The 16359-nt window shown below is 34.0% G+C and overlaps 1 protein-coding gene across 2 annotated transcripts; it reads right to left on the reverse strand.

Moving 5' to 3' along the window:
* Positions 1 to 1578: 1578 nt before the first annotated feature.
* On the reverse strand, positions 1579 to 13762 carry LOC109236874 (carboxypeptidase SOL1). Of its 2 annotated transcripts, XM_019403105.1 has the most exons (15): positions 13489 to 13762; positions 13007 to 13097; positions 12789 to 12884; positions 11432 to 11462; positions 11139 to 11195; positions 9917 to 10012; positions 8663 to 8785; positions 6965 to 7069; positions 6224 to 6270; positions 4930 to 5055; positions 4692 to 4794; positions 4367 to 4429; positions 3628 to 3711; positions 2974 to 3037; positions 1579 to 1966 (listed from the first exon to the last, which is right to left on the reverse strand). In XM_019403105.1, exons 1-15 carry the CDS (start codon positions 13580 to 13582, stop codon positions 1689 to 1691), a joined length of 1458 nt encoding a protein of 485 aa, XP_019258650.1. In that variant the 5' UTR covers positions 13583 to 13762; the 3' UTR covers positions 1579 to 1688. The 2 variants fall into 2 exon arrangements, with proteins under 2 accessions (XP_019258650.1, XP_019258651.1); XM_019403106.1 differs by lacking the exons at positions 13007 to 13097; positions 13489 to 13762 and having other exon boundaries at positions 11432 to 11485; positions 12789 to 12874.
* Between the last annotated feature and the right edge of the window lie 2597 nt (positions 13763 to 16359).

Below are 16359 nucleotides of genomic sequence, written 5' to 3' on the forward strand. Positions count from 1 at the left end.
GTAATATCGATAACCCGAACCGAAAAAAGCTTATTGGGTTATCGGTATCGGGTTATTGGATTAATGGTTCGGTAACGATTTAGAATTTTTTTCACTATTGGGTTATCGGTTTGGCCTCGGTTTGCCAATTTTTTTAATGGGTTAACCGATAACCCAATAAGAATTAATAAAATTACGACTTTACCCTTAAGTATATACATACATCTATGGCTTCATTCTCTCATATTCCCTCTCAGTCGCACTCTTCAATTCATTGTCTTAAAGTCTTCATCTTCAGAGACCTTACTCCTAGCGTAAGTTTTATACAGTATGTTTCTATAACAAAATTCATCTTCATCTAGGGATTTTTGATTGTTAAAGATTCTTTATTTTGTGCTCATATTTTATGGTTTTTATTTTCATTTCTTAATTTTGTGAGCTCATATTGTGCGATGTACCGGCACTAAGTGCTTAATGAAACATGTTGAGCGTTGTTTGGAGCGCAGTTCGATGGAGCCTATAAGGATTGAGTAGTTGTTTTCGTGTTATTGAATATAAACTATTAGTATTATGTTTGAACTTGTTAATCAAGGTGTAATTGCTACTATTTTGTATTTTTGTGTGATGTGTTTGGCTAACTGTTGTAAGTATTAGTACTGTTTTCTACAATGTTTGGGGTTTGAAACACTGTTGAATACTCTTGTTCTTCTTGAGTGTTCTCATTATTGTATCTGTCTAGTAAATGATTTTGTATTAAAAAGGTACTGAACTTGTTGCTGACATTCCATTGCAATATGTGAAGGTAATGAATGAAATTCTGCTGCTACTAATTGGTATCAGTATATCATTATCATATGTTTTTGGCTAATTGAAGTAACTGTCGCTGAGCTTATCCTATGGTTGTGGTTGTTCGTTGTTCCACTCCTAATTAGCTACATTTTGACATCTTATGTCTAGAGGACAAAAACAGTAAGAAAATCTTAGTTGCGAGCTTCTGAAGAAGTTTTGATCTAATTAGATACATTTTAAAATCTTGTGTCTAAAGGAATAAAACAGTAAGAAATCTTCAGTTGCGACTTGCACGCTTCTGAAGAAGTTTTGATCTAGATTGAGTTATTTTATCGGTAAACTGATAACCGAACCGATAAGGGTTGACAACCGATTAACCGATAACCAATTTCTTATGGGTCCGGTTATCGATTTTGCATATTTATAAACCGATAACCGATATGTCAAACCAATAATATTCACAATCGAACCAAACCGACTGATGCCCACCCCTAGATACGACCACTGAGGGTTGTGGTAGAAGGGTAAACTATCCTCTATCTTAATATCGATCTCGTATTCGAGCTCTTAGAAAAATTATATTTAGTAAGACATGCTAAAACCTAAAATAACAGCTTTCTACAACACAAATCTGGGTCAGTCAAGCCAGTGATTAGATGATTAAACCAAAAAAAGAGTAATGGATACGCAAACCGGAGTTACGTATAATAGGATGAAGCCAGAGTACTGCAGAGCCAATCTCAAATCTTTTGGGGAATGCATTTTTCTCCCATGCTATAGACCAACCGAAAATCACAAGGAAGAAAGTAATAAACGGAAGGAAAAATGGTACATGTAATATTAATCTTTTTCACTATTAGTATCATATATTTATCAGTCTTACAACTATCATTTCTCGAAAATGTGTGTGCGTACTAACTTCATACCCCAAGAATAGACCTTTTTGTCTGTCTCTGTTTTGGATAGTTTAATACTAGTCTCCTCTTCAATAAAAAGCAGAGGAATACTGAAACTAATACCAAAACCAAAATGAAAAAAACTTCTAAATGAAGACCTGGTAAGCTGCAGCTCCATCCCCTTTGCAAAAAGCTATTTGTGGGAGTGATTACTGGATCCATAACAAAATCCACAGTCATCGCTTCTTCCCCCAACATAATTCTTGTACTCCTTGACTTATATCCTGGCATTGTTGCTACAACTGCAAGTTGAGTTTTCAGGCACCAATTACGATTTATTCAATCAAGAAGATTACATGATTAAACACAAGCAACCTCCAACTTCTAACTTATTTCCACATACTTGATTGTTAACAGTAACTTAATCGACGATCTCCATTTGAGCCTGCCTTACTCCAATACCCAATAATTTATCTTTTAGGAGAAATTAGGAGTTCCGTAAACTATGGAGTTCTCTATATCTTAAACTTTTCTCTACACTAATATACAATCTCTAAGCAAACCCAAAAAAATTCTTGCTAAACGTCGACCTAATGTAAATGTACAAAAAAACGACCAACTATTTTTTTTTTGATACATATTTGATGTAGTTTGAAAATTCCCTGTATGCAAGTGGGATGTAAAAGTGGAGAATCTACACAAAATTATGGTTATGTCAAACGTGATTCTTTTGGTAAGCCAAACTACTCCAACCTGTATAAAGCATTTCCAAACCACTACTGATATACCATTTGACCACAAGCTTTTATAACCATTAATTTTTTCATGGCATCATTTACTTCTCCGCGCCTAATTTTACGAGTATACCTAAGGTGTATATCTTGCACGTATGTATGGAGATCTGTAAAGGTATCTCGGATTTGAGTTGAGCATTTGATCAAATAACATCTCCCTTCCTTTTTGATCTTACTATCTCATGTCAAACCTTGTTGGCTATCTTCATTTTTTATTTCTATTTTTTTTACACCTAACCTGATTTTAAGTTTAACCCCTTTCTTTCTCATTCATGCTAGTTCATACATTTCATACTCTCCTTCCCACCTGTCTAGATTTTGGTATGATCCTAGGGTGTTTTACCTTACGTTTTGCGAATAGCGGGCTCAGCTTCCTTCTTAGCTCTTTTATACTCTTCATAAAGACTAGTAACAATAGTTATTCAAATTTCTTGTCCTATTAATGAGAAAGAGAAGGCATTATTTTCTTTTTGATAAGTAACGAAACTAGTTTTATTTCCTTAATCTGTGGTTACCTTCATAATTCCCCCCAGGCGCCAGCAACCGGTGGTAATCGGCTAACGCTTCCCTTGCATGTATCTGAAGACAATGACAAGAACAGTAAGAAGACTGTCCTAGAAATATGAATTATCTCACAAGTCCTATTTAATGCCAAGACGAAAAGTGGTGTAACAGATGACATGGAATAAATAAATAAATGAATGAATTACCAGTATGTGAAAAGTTAGCTAAAAGGAATAATCTGCCAAACTACAAACAGACTAGCCCCTACTTCCCCAGGCTGATGCCTTTACCTTCTTATTCCCCTACGAAAGAGAAAAAGAGAAACCACCAAAAAGGGGAAATAGAGGGGGAAACAAAAGAAGAACAAAAAAGAACAGCCCCCCTCCCCCCCACCCCCCCAAAAAAAAAAAAGGCAGCCGGAGATTGGGGTTTCCACAGAATAAAATAAGATGAGTAAACCTGAAATATTACTTTTTACACATAATTTAAAGATTAGAGCTGAAGTAATTATGAGGGCCTAAATGAGTTTTAGAAATACTCTAAGATGAAGTTCCTGATATTGATATGAAGACACACAGTAAGACCGGGTGATATCACATCAAATCCAGAATATATCTTTACAACTTATGCACGATGACCAAAGGATTTGCAAATGAAGAACGCACCGTGGAATTTATTCCTTTTATAGCTATTAAGGCAGGTAAAGGCCTGCCTTCATCTGATGAGAAAATCCTTCCGTGTATTCCTGTCTGCGTTAGATTAAATAAGGTAAGTGTAATGTGACGCATAAGTCTGCACTTTTTAAAAAGACAAGCTGTCTCTTCACTTTTCAATATTTTAGCAATATGTCACTAAAAGTACCAAGGCACCCACTGAAATATTTTGAAATTTAAAATTCTCAAAAATGGTAATTTAGACTCCACTTTAGGGCCACCTCTGTTAGTACCACATAAAAAAAACTTCAACTCTTACCTTAATAACTTTGCTTAAACACAAAGAGGATTAATTAAAGATGCGAGTAAAAGCAAATCTATCAAACCTTCAAAGTTAACCATCTTCTCTGCACCATTTTGGTCAGGTATCGAACTATCCTTTTCTTAAGATTAAACAACAAGTTAAGGAATAGACAGCCAGCATTCACTTAAACAGAATTATGAACCCTCCACAAATAAAAGGCAACCATAACCCAGACCTTCTATAAATTGCAAAGGAAAATCACCAAGATACTAGACACCTTGGTCAGGATAAGGTCATAGAGATCATATTATTCTTCTCGCCTTAGATGATTGAGATTGTAATTAATAGCTAGCTGAACAAAGGTAAATTCAAACAGAGTGATTTTCAGGAAAAAAAATCATTCTCCTAAAGTGAAGAACCGCAAAATGATAGATGCTATGAGGTTACCTTCACAAGGCTTGCGACAAGATTGAGCATACTCATCTTGTTATACTCAAAAAGAGTAGGAAGCTGCAAATAAACGAGTAGTTGTTTATAAACGGGTGCTGCATTGTGAAACATTATATTTGAGATTATATAAATGGGTTATCCACATAAACAGGACTTTATTCAGAAACATTATACTTCTATTCACCAAACCGTCAATACAAAGACACTTAAATGAGGAGGATAAATTCCAAAAATAAATCATGAAAATTGATGCAGAAGACCCTTCAAGAGTCATGCATTGTCAGCCAACAGCAAGTTCCACTGACAAAAGCTGAGATCTAACCTCACGTGCATTAGGCCATTTGTCATCACTTATCTCTAGAGTCAGTTCAAAACAGCCAGCATGTAAGTAATTCCAGTCTTGCATGCCTCCATAGATTGGATACCTGCAGCAGAAAACATAGGAAACTCAGCTTTGTATGAAGCAACAGCAAAAGCAGCAAAAGATAAAGCCTCAAAGGAGCTCTAAACCTGAATGTTAACACGATGAATTTCATTGGATTATCACCATTCTTCCTTACCAATATGCACCATTTGTTATTCCTCCTGGAAACTCCTCGCTTAGAGACATGTTATGGTGGGAATGACTGTAGATGCTAGCCATGTGTCTGAATGTTTCATCATCTGGACAGCCATAATAATATTTTCTGAAAATGATACCAATATATGTTGTGAACATTAACATTAAAAATTAGTGTTGGCATGAAAATATCTGAAGACAACTAGAGACTCGGGAGATCAAAAAATATGATAGCAAACCAAATAAGTGAAGAATGGTACTCTAAACAGATTAGGCCTCTCATTCAAAAATTAAACGGAGAAGGCCTAAAAATGCCACTCAACTAACAGAAATGGCTTATCTATGCCATCCGTTAAAAGGTCGGCATATCCATGCCACTACCGTTATACTATTGGCCTATTCATGCCACTAACCTTATACTTTTGGCCTATTTATGTCATTGTTCACTAACAATCCAATTTTCTGATTTTTAAATAATAAAAATTAATTTTTCAACCCCACTTTTGCCATGTGTCTTTATATTATTGGTTCTTCTTTACTTGACCCAACGATAAAATCCAACCATCTTTTAACCCACCCCTAATTCCTTGTCACAGCTCAAAATCGAATTAGTCGTGATGGCACCTAACCCAACCCGCTAGGTAAGCCAATCAACAACTATCTAATTTAATGAGATTTTTTTTTAGACAAATAAATGATAAAATTACTGAACCTTAATTCATTTTCCAAGGACTGATAGTACAAATCACGAGCTTCTACTATTTAGATTTTTAAAAAATGAATTGAAATAAACACAACATCGGTTTCAAATAAATACAAATCATTGTAAAAATCACTGTTCAGTTTGAAACCGAATCAGTGATTTTTACAAATCAAACTGAATAGTGATTTTTACGATGATTTGTATTTATTTTAAACCGATATTGTGTTTATTTCAATTCATGAAACTCATGATTTGTACTACCAGCCCATTTCAGTTATATTATCATTCAAAGAAATGTAGGGTCAAGTAAAGAAGAGTCAGTAATATAAAGACATGTGGCAAAATGTGGGGTTGAAAAATTTATTTTATTATTTAAAACCCATAAAATTGGACTGTTAGTGAACAATGGCATAAATAGGCCAAAAGTATAAGGTTAGTAGCATGAATAGGCCAAAAGTATAACGGTAGTGGCATGGATCGGCCGATCTTTTAACGAATGGCATAGATAAGTCATTTCCGTTAGTTGAGTGGCATTTTTAGGTCTTTTCCGAAAATTAAATTTAAGGATAACAAACAATCATCAGACACTCACCTTTTGTTCTCAGTTCCATCCCATGGATAATTTGCTACAAGTGCTCCCTGTTGAAAGAGAACTATAAGTAACTCGCCGAGGTCAAATTCTCCAACATTTTCATATTGATGAAGCAATGAGACAAAAAGAACAAACTCTTTATCACCAAAGAGACAACAATATATGCAAACAAAATATTGCAAAGGACTGGGCAAGCAGTTCCCTTATTATAGTTTAACGATTTATTATCACAGGTTTTCTTCTTCTTTTTTTTTATGAAGACGTTTTCTTCTTTCTTTTTTCCTTTATAAACTACTATCGCAGATTTTCTCCTGATCTGAGAGTTCCTCTTGACACCTATATCATTAATCTGTTTTGAAATTCGTTTGCTTCCAATATAGTTTTACATTATAAGTTACTACTTATCAGCAGAAGCTTCATTACTTGTACTAACCATTTCTGCCATTTGAAACAGGCCAGGTCGAACAAGGATAACCATTTCTACTGATGCTTTTTATGAAAGTGAAAACTTCATACTGAAAGGTCATTTAGTAGACAAAAGGATATGAGCACAAGTTTGAACAGAAGTCACCACACTACTAAAACATAAAGTGACACAAGAAAACATTATGAAACACAAAATAGTTTACTTCGCTAAAAGTGCAAAAGCGACATAACTAATACACCTACTTAACTACAACATAAATAAAGGACATTCAGATGCAACGCATAAGTTAGATGAAAGAGTAACTGAATGCTTACCCCGTGCAGACTAGCAGATGCTGTGAAGTGCATTTCCTCCAACCAACGCATAATGGCTTTTGTTTCAGGTTGATGTGCGCCAGGATCATCATTTATGGGAAAGAACTATGTCATTTCATGTCAGTTAATCATTGTTATAATTAGTCTACATAGGAGAGAGGATAAGAACTTGAAAAGACAAAAACAAGAACAGCCTTTCAATAAGAAGTGGATTTGTGACAAAACTAAGAGTAGCCTATGGAAGTGAAGTCAACATATTCCACACAAGCTTTAATATCAATTCAAAGAAATTTTAAAGGAAAAATAATATATATTTAAAGTTGAATTCGACCTCAAAGACTAACCTCCAACGTCTCACATTAAACATTATCGAAAAAATCAATAGAGGGATCTTTTTTTAAAACCACATTCTAGAAATCATGTTACTAGCATGAATGTTGAGCGAATATTGAAGCAAACAGTTTCTGCACTTCACGAAAGATGTGAATCTACAACCGCTTCCACACCCCCCCCCCACCCCACCCCCACCCCCTCTTTCTTTGCATTTTCAACAAGAAACAGAAAGAGATGATGAATTATATAGTTTATGAAAAAAAATTGTGGTACTAATTAATGATCAAGGTAAGCCTACTGATATGGTTAAATGTCAACTTAACTTATTAAAGAGACATTCTTCTTTCTGGATCAGTTGTTCAAAAATAAGATTATAACCTACATTTCTTTTGATGAATATAGCCTATATTAGTTTTTTTAAAAAGTAAAGAATGGGAGAAACATTTGCCTCTAAACTGATTATACCAAGTTAACCACTGCAAATAGTTGAAGTGTGTGACCATCTCATCTAAAAGCTTAAGTTGTTAGGCAGAGCACACTTATATTTACTTAATTATATCTCAACACCCCCCCCCCCCCCCACGTGCAGCTCTGATTCTTTTTCATGGACCAAACATGTGGAAATTCTTTTTGATAATGGGTGGCGTGAGACTCGAATCCAGGACCTCTGCCTGCTCTGATACCATGTTAAAGTGTGTGGCCATCTCATTTAAAAGTTTAAGCTGTTAGAAAGAGCACGCTTTTATTTACTTAATTATGTCTTCAACATAAATTATCCTCTACGAAGATCTCCAGACTTTCTTTGTTTTAGAAGTTGCAATAATCCTACTCGCTTTTCCCTTTGTTAAGTTTCCAGTCTAGTTTAGAGCTAGAAGCCAACTAAAAACTCTTATACTAGTGCAATGAAAGTAACGATGATCATCATGTTCCCGCCCCTTGACATATGATAGGTCTAACTTACATCATCAAGCTCCTATGTCTGACAATTTTCCACTACATCAGAGAACTGATCACTCTGCAGTGACTCCAAGTTCCTTTCTTTTAATAATTTTTGAAAGTTAATTAGTTAACTCCTAATTGTGGAAGAACTCCTTTTACTAGACCTTAACGCCTAAACTCCACAGATGTTCGGATGACATTTTTGTTCACCATACAGCTCAAATGTGGGATTGACGATCCATAAGCTGACACCAACTAATCTGGGAGTGAGGTGTTATTGATTGATTGATATGGTCCTAATGTAGTTTCCTTCACAATGTATGAGCTGGGATGGGAAGTTCCACTCCAAAATTTACCTTACGAAAAACATTCATATCTAACTTTAGAATAACATAATATCCACCAGTACAGTATGTCAAGAGATACCTGGTCAGGAAAGTCTCGGTTCAAATCGATATTGTTCGCATTTCCACGCCTCCTCAACGAAAACCCATCTGGATTCATTGATGGGAGTATGTGAAGATGAACATTGTCTACAATCAGGGTAGCCTGTACAAGCCATAATTAAAAAAAATTGAATTTCGAAACTATGATAAGAAAAATATGAAAATATCTTTTCTGCATCATCCTATGATAAGGAAAAGGTTTTATTAAGAACAAAGTTAGTTCAAAAGAAGAGTTCTTTCACCCAATACCACAATGTTGTTTAAGACAACATGAATCCTGGCTGTATTTGGTGGACAGTGTGGACAGAAAGAAATTCAAGATGGTTTGAGGACAATCCGATTCTACTCAGAGATGAAGTCGAGCTGCAACTTTTTTTGTCTTTCGGTGTTAAAGGGACCCTGTGAATGAGGCCGAATCAGTTTTAGATCGCATAGTATACCCTCGAAGAATAGAAGAGGGATATACTTTTGGTTTTGCTTCCATCTGTACAGCTTTGTCAGCACCATCTTAGTGCTGACGTTGTGAATAATAGTTACCTTTTCAGGGGGAAAAAAAGGGGGGGGGGGGGGGGGTCACGAGCAAAGGTTCCTGAAGCTTTTCCAGGCCTCATAAAATAACGAATTCGACCATATTAGAAAAAGATGTTCGTAAACTCATCCAAACAAGAACAAACAACTTCTACTGGGTTGAAACCAAAAAAATCTTGAAGGTTCCTGTAAAATAAAATCCAGTAGAGCCAGAAGACTTTCATTCTTTAGAAGGAATTCCAAATTCATGCCATGTAGATACTAAATAGTGATTTTGACAAATGGCGAGTGAATTTGTTGCTCGACAACCAATGCTTCAACATTGGCCAAGGAACACAATGAATAGTTTAAAACTTACTATCTTTCCTTGTTCATTTCAACCTAGAACATTCAAATGTTTTGAAGAAGATTATTTTTTTAAAGAAGAACATTCATATATTTGGTAAAGATTGACTTTTTCCCCCAAAGTCGTGTAAAAATTGTTCGGATGCTTTCTTACTTGGATATCTTTTCACTAGAGAAATTGCATAAGATTTTCAAGATTAGAAACATAAGTTTTCTGCATTGTCCAGGGAAATGCCCCAATATTTTACAATGCTTCTAGTACATATCAACAGCAAAGAGAGGAAACACAAGACTAGAATCCAGCAAGTAAGATACATGAACTTTCTAAAGAGGAAGATATTTAACCAGAGAAGTCAATTACCAAGGGATCCTTCATATAATTATCACAAAGCCAGTTCGCCAGAAGAATTAGAAGCTCACGACCTACAGGTTCATCCCCATGCACGTTGCCAATGTACTGCATTACGAAGCCTGCTGAGTAATTTAATCACCAAATAAAATTGCTCCAAGAAAATACTGAAAATACTTAATTCAACTATATAAAGAAAACATTGAAAAGAGGAGAATATGTGGAATAGTATTTGTAGCACAAGAACAGCTATAGCTCATGCAGAAACTAAGTTCCAACATCTTAAAATCAATGCAATATTTCTCTGGGAATGCAGGCTGAGAAAGCCATAAAGCTACAGATAGAGTGTGTTCTTAGTTCATTCAGTTAGTCAGAAGAATAGTAAAATCAATTGCGAGAAAGATATCTTTTTTCTTTTCCAGTTCCACCCAACATTCGGTTTATTACTAACTGTAGGAAAAAGTAGTTTACTGCAGCTTTAGGACTCCATTTCTCTCAGTTTTCTTTCCAAATTATGTTAAGTGACCCTATGCCTTTTTTTGCTATTGTTTCTTTGTTGTAGGGGAGGAGGGCATTCCACCTCTGAGTTTCAGCAGTTTACCCAGAATCATAATGTCTCAAATAGTAGGAAAAAAAGCCTGAATTTAATTGCAAGGTTACCCAAGGCGTTGTCCTAAACATTTTTTTGATCTTATAATAAAAGGACCCTCTTTTGTGATAAGTCATAGTGTTGTTTCTAACATAGAGCAAAATGCCGAACTTGCAAGCTAAGGCACGTCTGCTTTCAATTTCTTCATAATTAAATAAAAGGTCAAAAAGGAACACCTGTGAGTATTAACTTTTCAAATTATGTACTATTCAGCTCTAGTATCACAGAGAATAAGAAAGATTCAAGAATCTACATTAACCCTGACAGCTTGCCACCTTAAGCTTGAGAAAAGAAACTATAAAGCTTTTGTACTACAGTCTTCACAGAATTTTATTTGGTTAGCTCAAGAAGCAGGATGAGGAGCAAAGGTTGCAAACTAAGTACAAGCTGCAGCTTCATTATCATCAGTTATTCAATAAGTTAGAAGTGGATTCACAAGCTATCACCAGTTTAACCTTCACGGCTAAGGCAAATGCTAGAACAAACTGAAAAGAGATATCTTCTAACAGTATACAAGCATAAACAATATGTTACCTCAGATAACACTTCTAAATTCAAGAACGTAATTAATGGAGATATCAGTACCTTAAAAGCAGGCTCAGCCTCTTCTTTGCCTGGCTTGTCAGAGATTTCCATCACCCACTGTTGGTAATCCCAGTCAGTTATTAATATTAAAGGTATTTCTCCACTTTGGAACAAATACAACAACAACATACCCAGCGTAATCCCACAAGTGCGGTCTGGGGAGGGTAGAGTGTACGCAGACCTTACCCCTACCTTTAAGAAGGCAGAGAGGCTGTCCACTTTGGAACAAATGCAAGGAAAAAAGAGGAAGATATCATATATAGATTTAAGAACCAGGAGGAGAAAAGCATTACCAATGGGACTCCCAGCACACTCTTTCCAATGCTGATCATGCATTCCAAAAACCCCTCAAAGAGAGAAGAAGAATGAGTTAGGTGTTAAAGCAGCATAGTTTAAAATTATACTACAGATAGTTATTGTCCACTTATGAGCAGAGGCGGAGCCAGTATTTGAAGCTTGTGGGTTCGGAATTCTAGTCCTTTTAAGCTACTGGGTTCTAAATTAATAATTTATATTCAATACATTTCTTAAAACAAATAAGAGTTTGGACTAAAGCTACTGGGCTCTACTGAACCCCCAACCACAACGCTAGCTCTGCCCCTGCTTATGAGGGAAAAGATTATCCATCAAGGGATCCACAAAGTAGCACTTCTTATCTGAGTGTAAAAAACAATTATGTTAAACTGCAATACACAAACACATGCAGGCTGCAGCACACCAGGTCTCAGACTACTAGAAGTATGAGATGTACCTCGTCCATTATCATTAATCCCATAATCTTTTTTTCTTCTTTTTCTAATGAATTAATTCCCATTATCATTTCACAAAAATATACTCGTAAGAGCCCGGAGTACAATTTTTCTGTTTGCTTGTCTCTTATTTGTGGATCACACGCAAGTTAGACACGATAAAGTAGTACTTTACTACCACTAAAATTGGAAAAGTCAAAAGTAGTTTAATAAATTTACTGCTTGATTTGCAAAGCAAAGCACAATACTTATGCATCATATTTGATGGAATAGGAGACTCTTCGAGTCCAAAATCACATTTCTGAAGCAGCCTATCAGAGATAACTACTGTAGAGTTTATCACAATCCTCGTTAGGCAGAGGTTCTAGAAAAGCAATGCTACCTGGACTAGTTTACTATGAATTTCTCATATTAGGTGAAGTGTTATGCCATTTTTATTGTTCGTACTTTGAAGAATCCACATGAAATACCAATAACCCCCTGTCACACCGAATTGACATGGTACAGTAAATGAAGATCCAGGTAATAAAGCTTAAAAAGAATAACATAAAATCGTCCAACCATCCACCCAAGACAACTTCCCCCTTCTAGTGCTACAGATTGTTCTAAATAATAAGACATTAATTAGCCCGGTCATCCAAGTATATTAGCACATTAACCATTACTTTTACATTGCAAGGATGTGCATTTTGAGAAGTAATCAATTGAAAGTTTCTTAAGATAAAACCCAATGATAAAAGGCATTTATAAGAATCTACAAATTATTTTTAACCGGAAAAAGAGAGAGAGAGAGAGAGAGAGAGAGAGAGAGAGAGAGAGAGAGAGAGAGAGAGAGAGAGAGAGAGAGGGAGGGAGAGAAAAAGAAAAAGGAATCTATAAATTCTTGATCCCCTGAAGTTACCTGTAGACTCTGGATATCTTACTGCACCTACGGTTCAATGACATGATAGCATTCTCAAGATCAGAATTTGACATGTAATCTTTTGCTAATTCTTCACTGCAAGTACAAAAAGAGGATTCTTTGTCATTACACTAAATTGTAAAAACAAAAACGAATAAATACAAGAACAAGCACAAAAATGAATTTCTAAAATTCTTTTTGGTCGAGTATAAACGTACAGTCTTTTCAAGTGCTGTTCCTCAGTGAAAGGAACGTTGATATCGGCAAATAAATGTCTAGCTGAAGCTGCAGAACTACTATTGACAATACCTACAATTGGTAAAGAAAAGAAGAGCATTTAATTAAACAAGAGTCAATCTTTAAAATAAATTATCATTCCCTTTTCCTATACCTTAAAAAAAAAATCAGACAACCATAGATATAGCATTCAATTCTAATTCAAAACAAATCCACCAAAAGATAGTACGAGTAATTAGTTAATTAATGGAGCAATTACACGTACTATACTTCTGCTCAATATTAATTAATAACCTTCCATATTGAAAATAATAATAATCAATACCCATCATTGCTAAGCTCAAAATTAAGAAAGAAAACCTAATCAAAGCGCTTAAATTTTCCACAAAAAAAACAGTATGCTATAAATAGATCAAGGAAGCAAAAATAGAAAGGTAAATTTAGAAGGGAGAGAGAGAGAGACCTGATAGATTAGTGGAGCTGCGAAAGCCGCCTCTGGCGAAAGTGAGATGAAAAAGTGAAGAAAATAGAAGAGAGAAGACGAAGAGATTCATCATCGTTGAATCTGAATGAAGAGTTAAGAGTTAGTGTTAAGACTCTTTAAGAGAGAGGAAAGGATTCGCCATTTTTGTTTTGTTTACTCCTGAGTTTTTTCTTTTGATCGTTATTGCGGTTGCCGAAAGGGATGGGAGCAAGCACGTCACTAGCACGTGATTGTCAAAGCCCCTTCCTCTTCTTTTTCTCTCGAGAATGTAGAAAGGAAAAAAAGAATGTATAACTAAGCCGTCTTATATCAAATCAATCATTAAATAATCTATTTATATCTATATCTATCTAAAATATTTTTTGTCATTTTTACCCTCTAAAAGTAGATTTTAAATTAAACATAATTATAATTTACTTTCCTAATATTTAAAATATTTAAATCACCTAAAGTTGTGTTATCAAATATATTACCTTATTGAACTAAGAAAGAGATCCTAATTTTTAGCCTTTGGCCATCATAACATATTAATTAATAAGAAAGCGTAACTTTTTACACCCAATAAAATACTATTTAATAATATTTTACGTGAGTTCTTTAATAATATTTACCTATAATAAAGGGCTAAAATTTAAAACTAATGCTTTTTCTTTTCATTTAACTTGATCTTTATCACACAAAAAATATATTCTGAAGTCCTTCAACTTTATATTAAATATTATTAGAAACACTTCATTTAATTTTTTTTAATATATAAAGCTTATTTACTTATTGATTTGTTTCTTATTTGAACCACGGGGAAAGTTAATTTTTTTTTTTTTTTCATTTCGAACTTTGTATAAGTCTTAAACGTAATAAAGTAAAAATAAGAAGATTTTAGAAAGAAGAGGTATGGTTTCTTGGACAAAAGCGCTGATAGTTTAGTTTTTAAAATATACTAATAATATTATTCAATAGTTTACCTTTAACTTTCGAACTTTTTAAATGCACTATTATAATTATGAGCAATATTGAGCAGAAATCAATAAAAGGCACAAAATTAACAAGATAATTTATGAGAATCTTTAATTTTTAATTCATAATACATTTAGCTAAATATGAGTGGGTATATTAGCTAGCTTTCAATTATAGATTCTCTTACTAGCTTGTTTTTTTTTTTAATGTCTTTTTTGTTTATTATTGCACTTTGATTTTGTGTTTATTTAAAGTTTGTAGATTATTAGTTACCAGCTTATATGTTGTACGTTGCATCCTTCAAGATTATTTAGATTACTAAGGTTCTTGCCCGTGAAACTGAAATTATAAACTTGGAACAAAATTTTAAGTTGAATTATTGATGAGAACTTCTAAGATAGTTTCTTTAATTATTGAGTTAGTTATACACAACTAATATTCATGATCATCTTTAGGAACTTACATTTTTATTTTATAATTTAATACTATTTCTTAAATAAATTTATATTTATTGAGACAGGATTCACGCGCATCGCGCGTACCCCTAAGTCTAGTCTATATCTATATTATTATAAAAGCATGAATAATTTAGGCTAAATGTTAAACGACTAAAATATCCTTGAAACATTGATCGACTTTATAACCTTAATTATTTGTATAATTTAAGGATATAATTGTAAATTACACGAGGGTGGTTTTTCTTACCATTTAAACTATGTATACATTAATGCTACATAGCTACTTTGGGTCAAATTCTTTTTCTTTGCAGCGGCATATTTCTTCTATCCTACTATTTGTTGGACGTTGGCCGATTTGGTTTCTACCTAGCTCGACCTTTTTTTTGTAGCCTTTTTCTTTTTATACAACAATATTTTTTCTTATTTAATCTTCTCCCATAGAATTCAGCTTACTCACCGCCAACCTTTTTTTTTAGCCTTTTTCTTTTCTGACAAAAATATTTTTCCTTATTTAATCTTCTCTCATAGACAGCGTAATTGCACGAATCCATATAGGAAAAGAATAAGCCAGTTATTTCTATAAAAGATGACGTTGTTCCACATTGTTCATTGTTCTCTACAGCTTTTGGTGTAGATCGAAGCAATTTTCACCAAAGGTATTATTAGTTCTCTCTATTGTTCTCCTTTTTTGTAATTGAGTAAGTTCCCGTTTTTCGTAATTAAGTAATGCTTTAGGGTCATTTATATGAATTAGAGAGAAAAACAATGACATCTTAACTTTTATTGTAATTGTTTTTTGTGTCGTACTTCTATGTTTTTCAGCTTAATTTTTAGTTTTAGATATCAAGGTCTTTTACATTGACGTAGTATTATGTTCAAATTGTATATCTTTAGAGATTAATGATTTGTGTTATTTCAACTAATGTTAGTGTAATAATATTAATTTTCAGCTATTACATAATATTCTGCAGCTTTTACTTATATATTGCAGGTATTTCGCGCAAAGTAATGGAATCGGATTTGGAAAAACAATGTGTCCCAATAAACAACCTTAAACTTTATGATGTTGAATGGGTAATTAAGGTATTGGTTATTCGAAGAGGACCAATAATAAAATATAAGAACAACAAAGGAGAGAGTTTGCGTTAGCATTTAACATTTGTTGACGAAGAGGTAGGCTTCTTTTGTATATTTATTCTGATATAATTTATTACTTATTTGTGTTATATTTAAATAATCTAAAATTATTTTTATATTAATTTATAGGGGACAAAGATCCAGGCAGTACTATTGTAACAACCCGGCTGGTCATTTTTAGAATTTACGCCCCGATCCCCTATTAACTGCTTTCCTCATATTTATTTCTGCTATTTTGAATTGTCGGGATGTTCGATTTTGAGTATCGGAGAGTTTTGGGACACTTAGTCCCTAAATGAGA

This window comes from Nicotiana attenuata, unplaced genomic scaffold (assembly GCF_001879085.1).
Source record: "Nicotiana attenuata strain UT unplaced genomic scaffold, NIATTr2, whole genome shotgun sequence".
NCBI lineage: Eukaryota > Viridiplantae > Streptophyta > Magnoliopsida > Solanales > Solanaceae > Nicotiana > Nicotiana attenuata.

Excerpts from the sequence above, each read along its gene's own strand:
- LOC109236874 (XM_019403105.1), bottom strand. The coding sequence starts at position 13,582 with ATGATGAATCTCTTCGTCTTCTCTCTTCTATTTTCTTCACTTTTTCAT. Across the intron at positions 11,463-12,788 it reads AAGATATCCAGAGTCTACAG|CATTGGAAAGAGTGTGCTGG; the intron begins GTAACTTCAGGG and ends ATGCATGATCAG. Across the intron at positions 7,070-8,662 it reads ACCGAGACTTTCCTGACCAG|TTCTTTCCCATAAATGATGA; the intron begins GTATCTCTTGAC and ends GAAATGACATAG.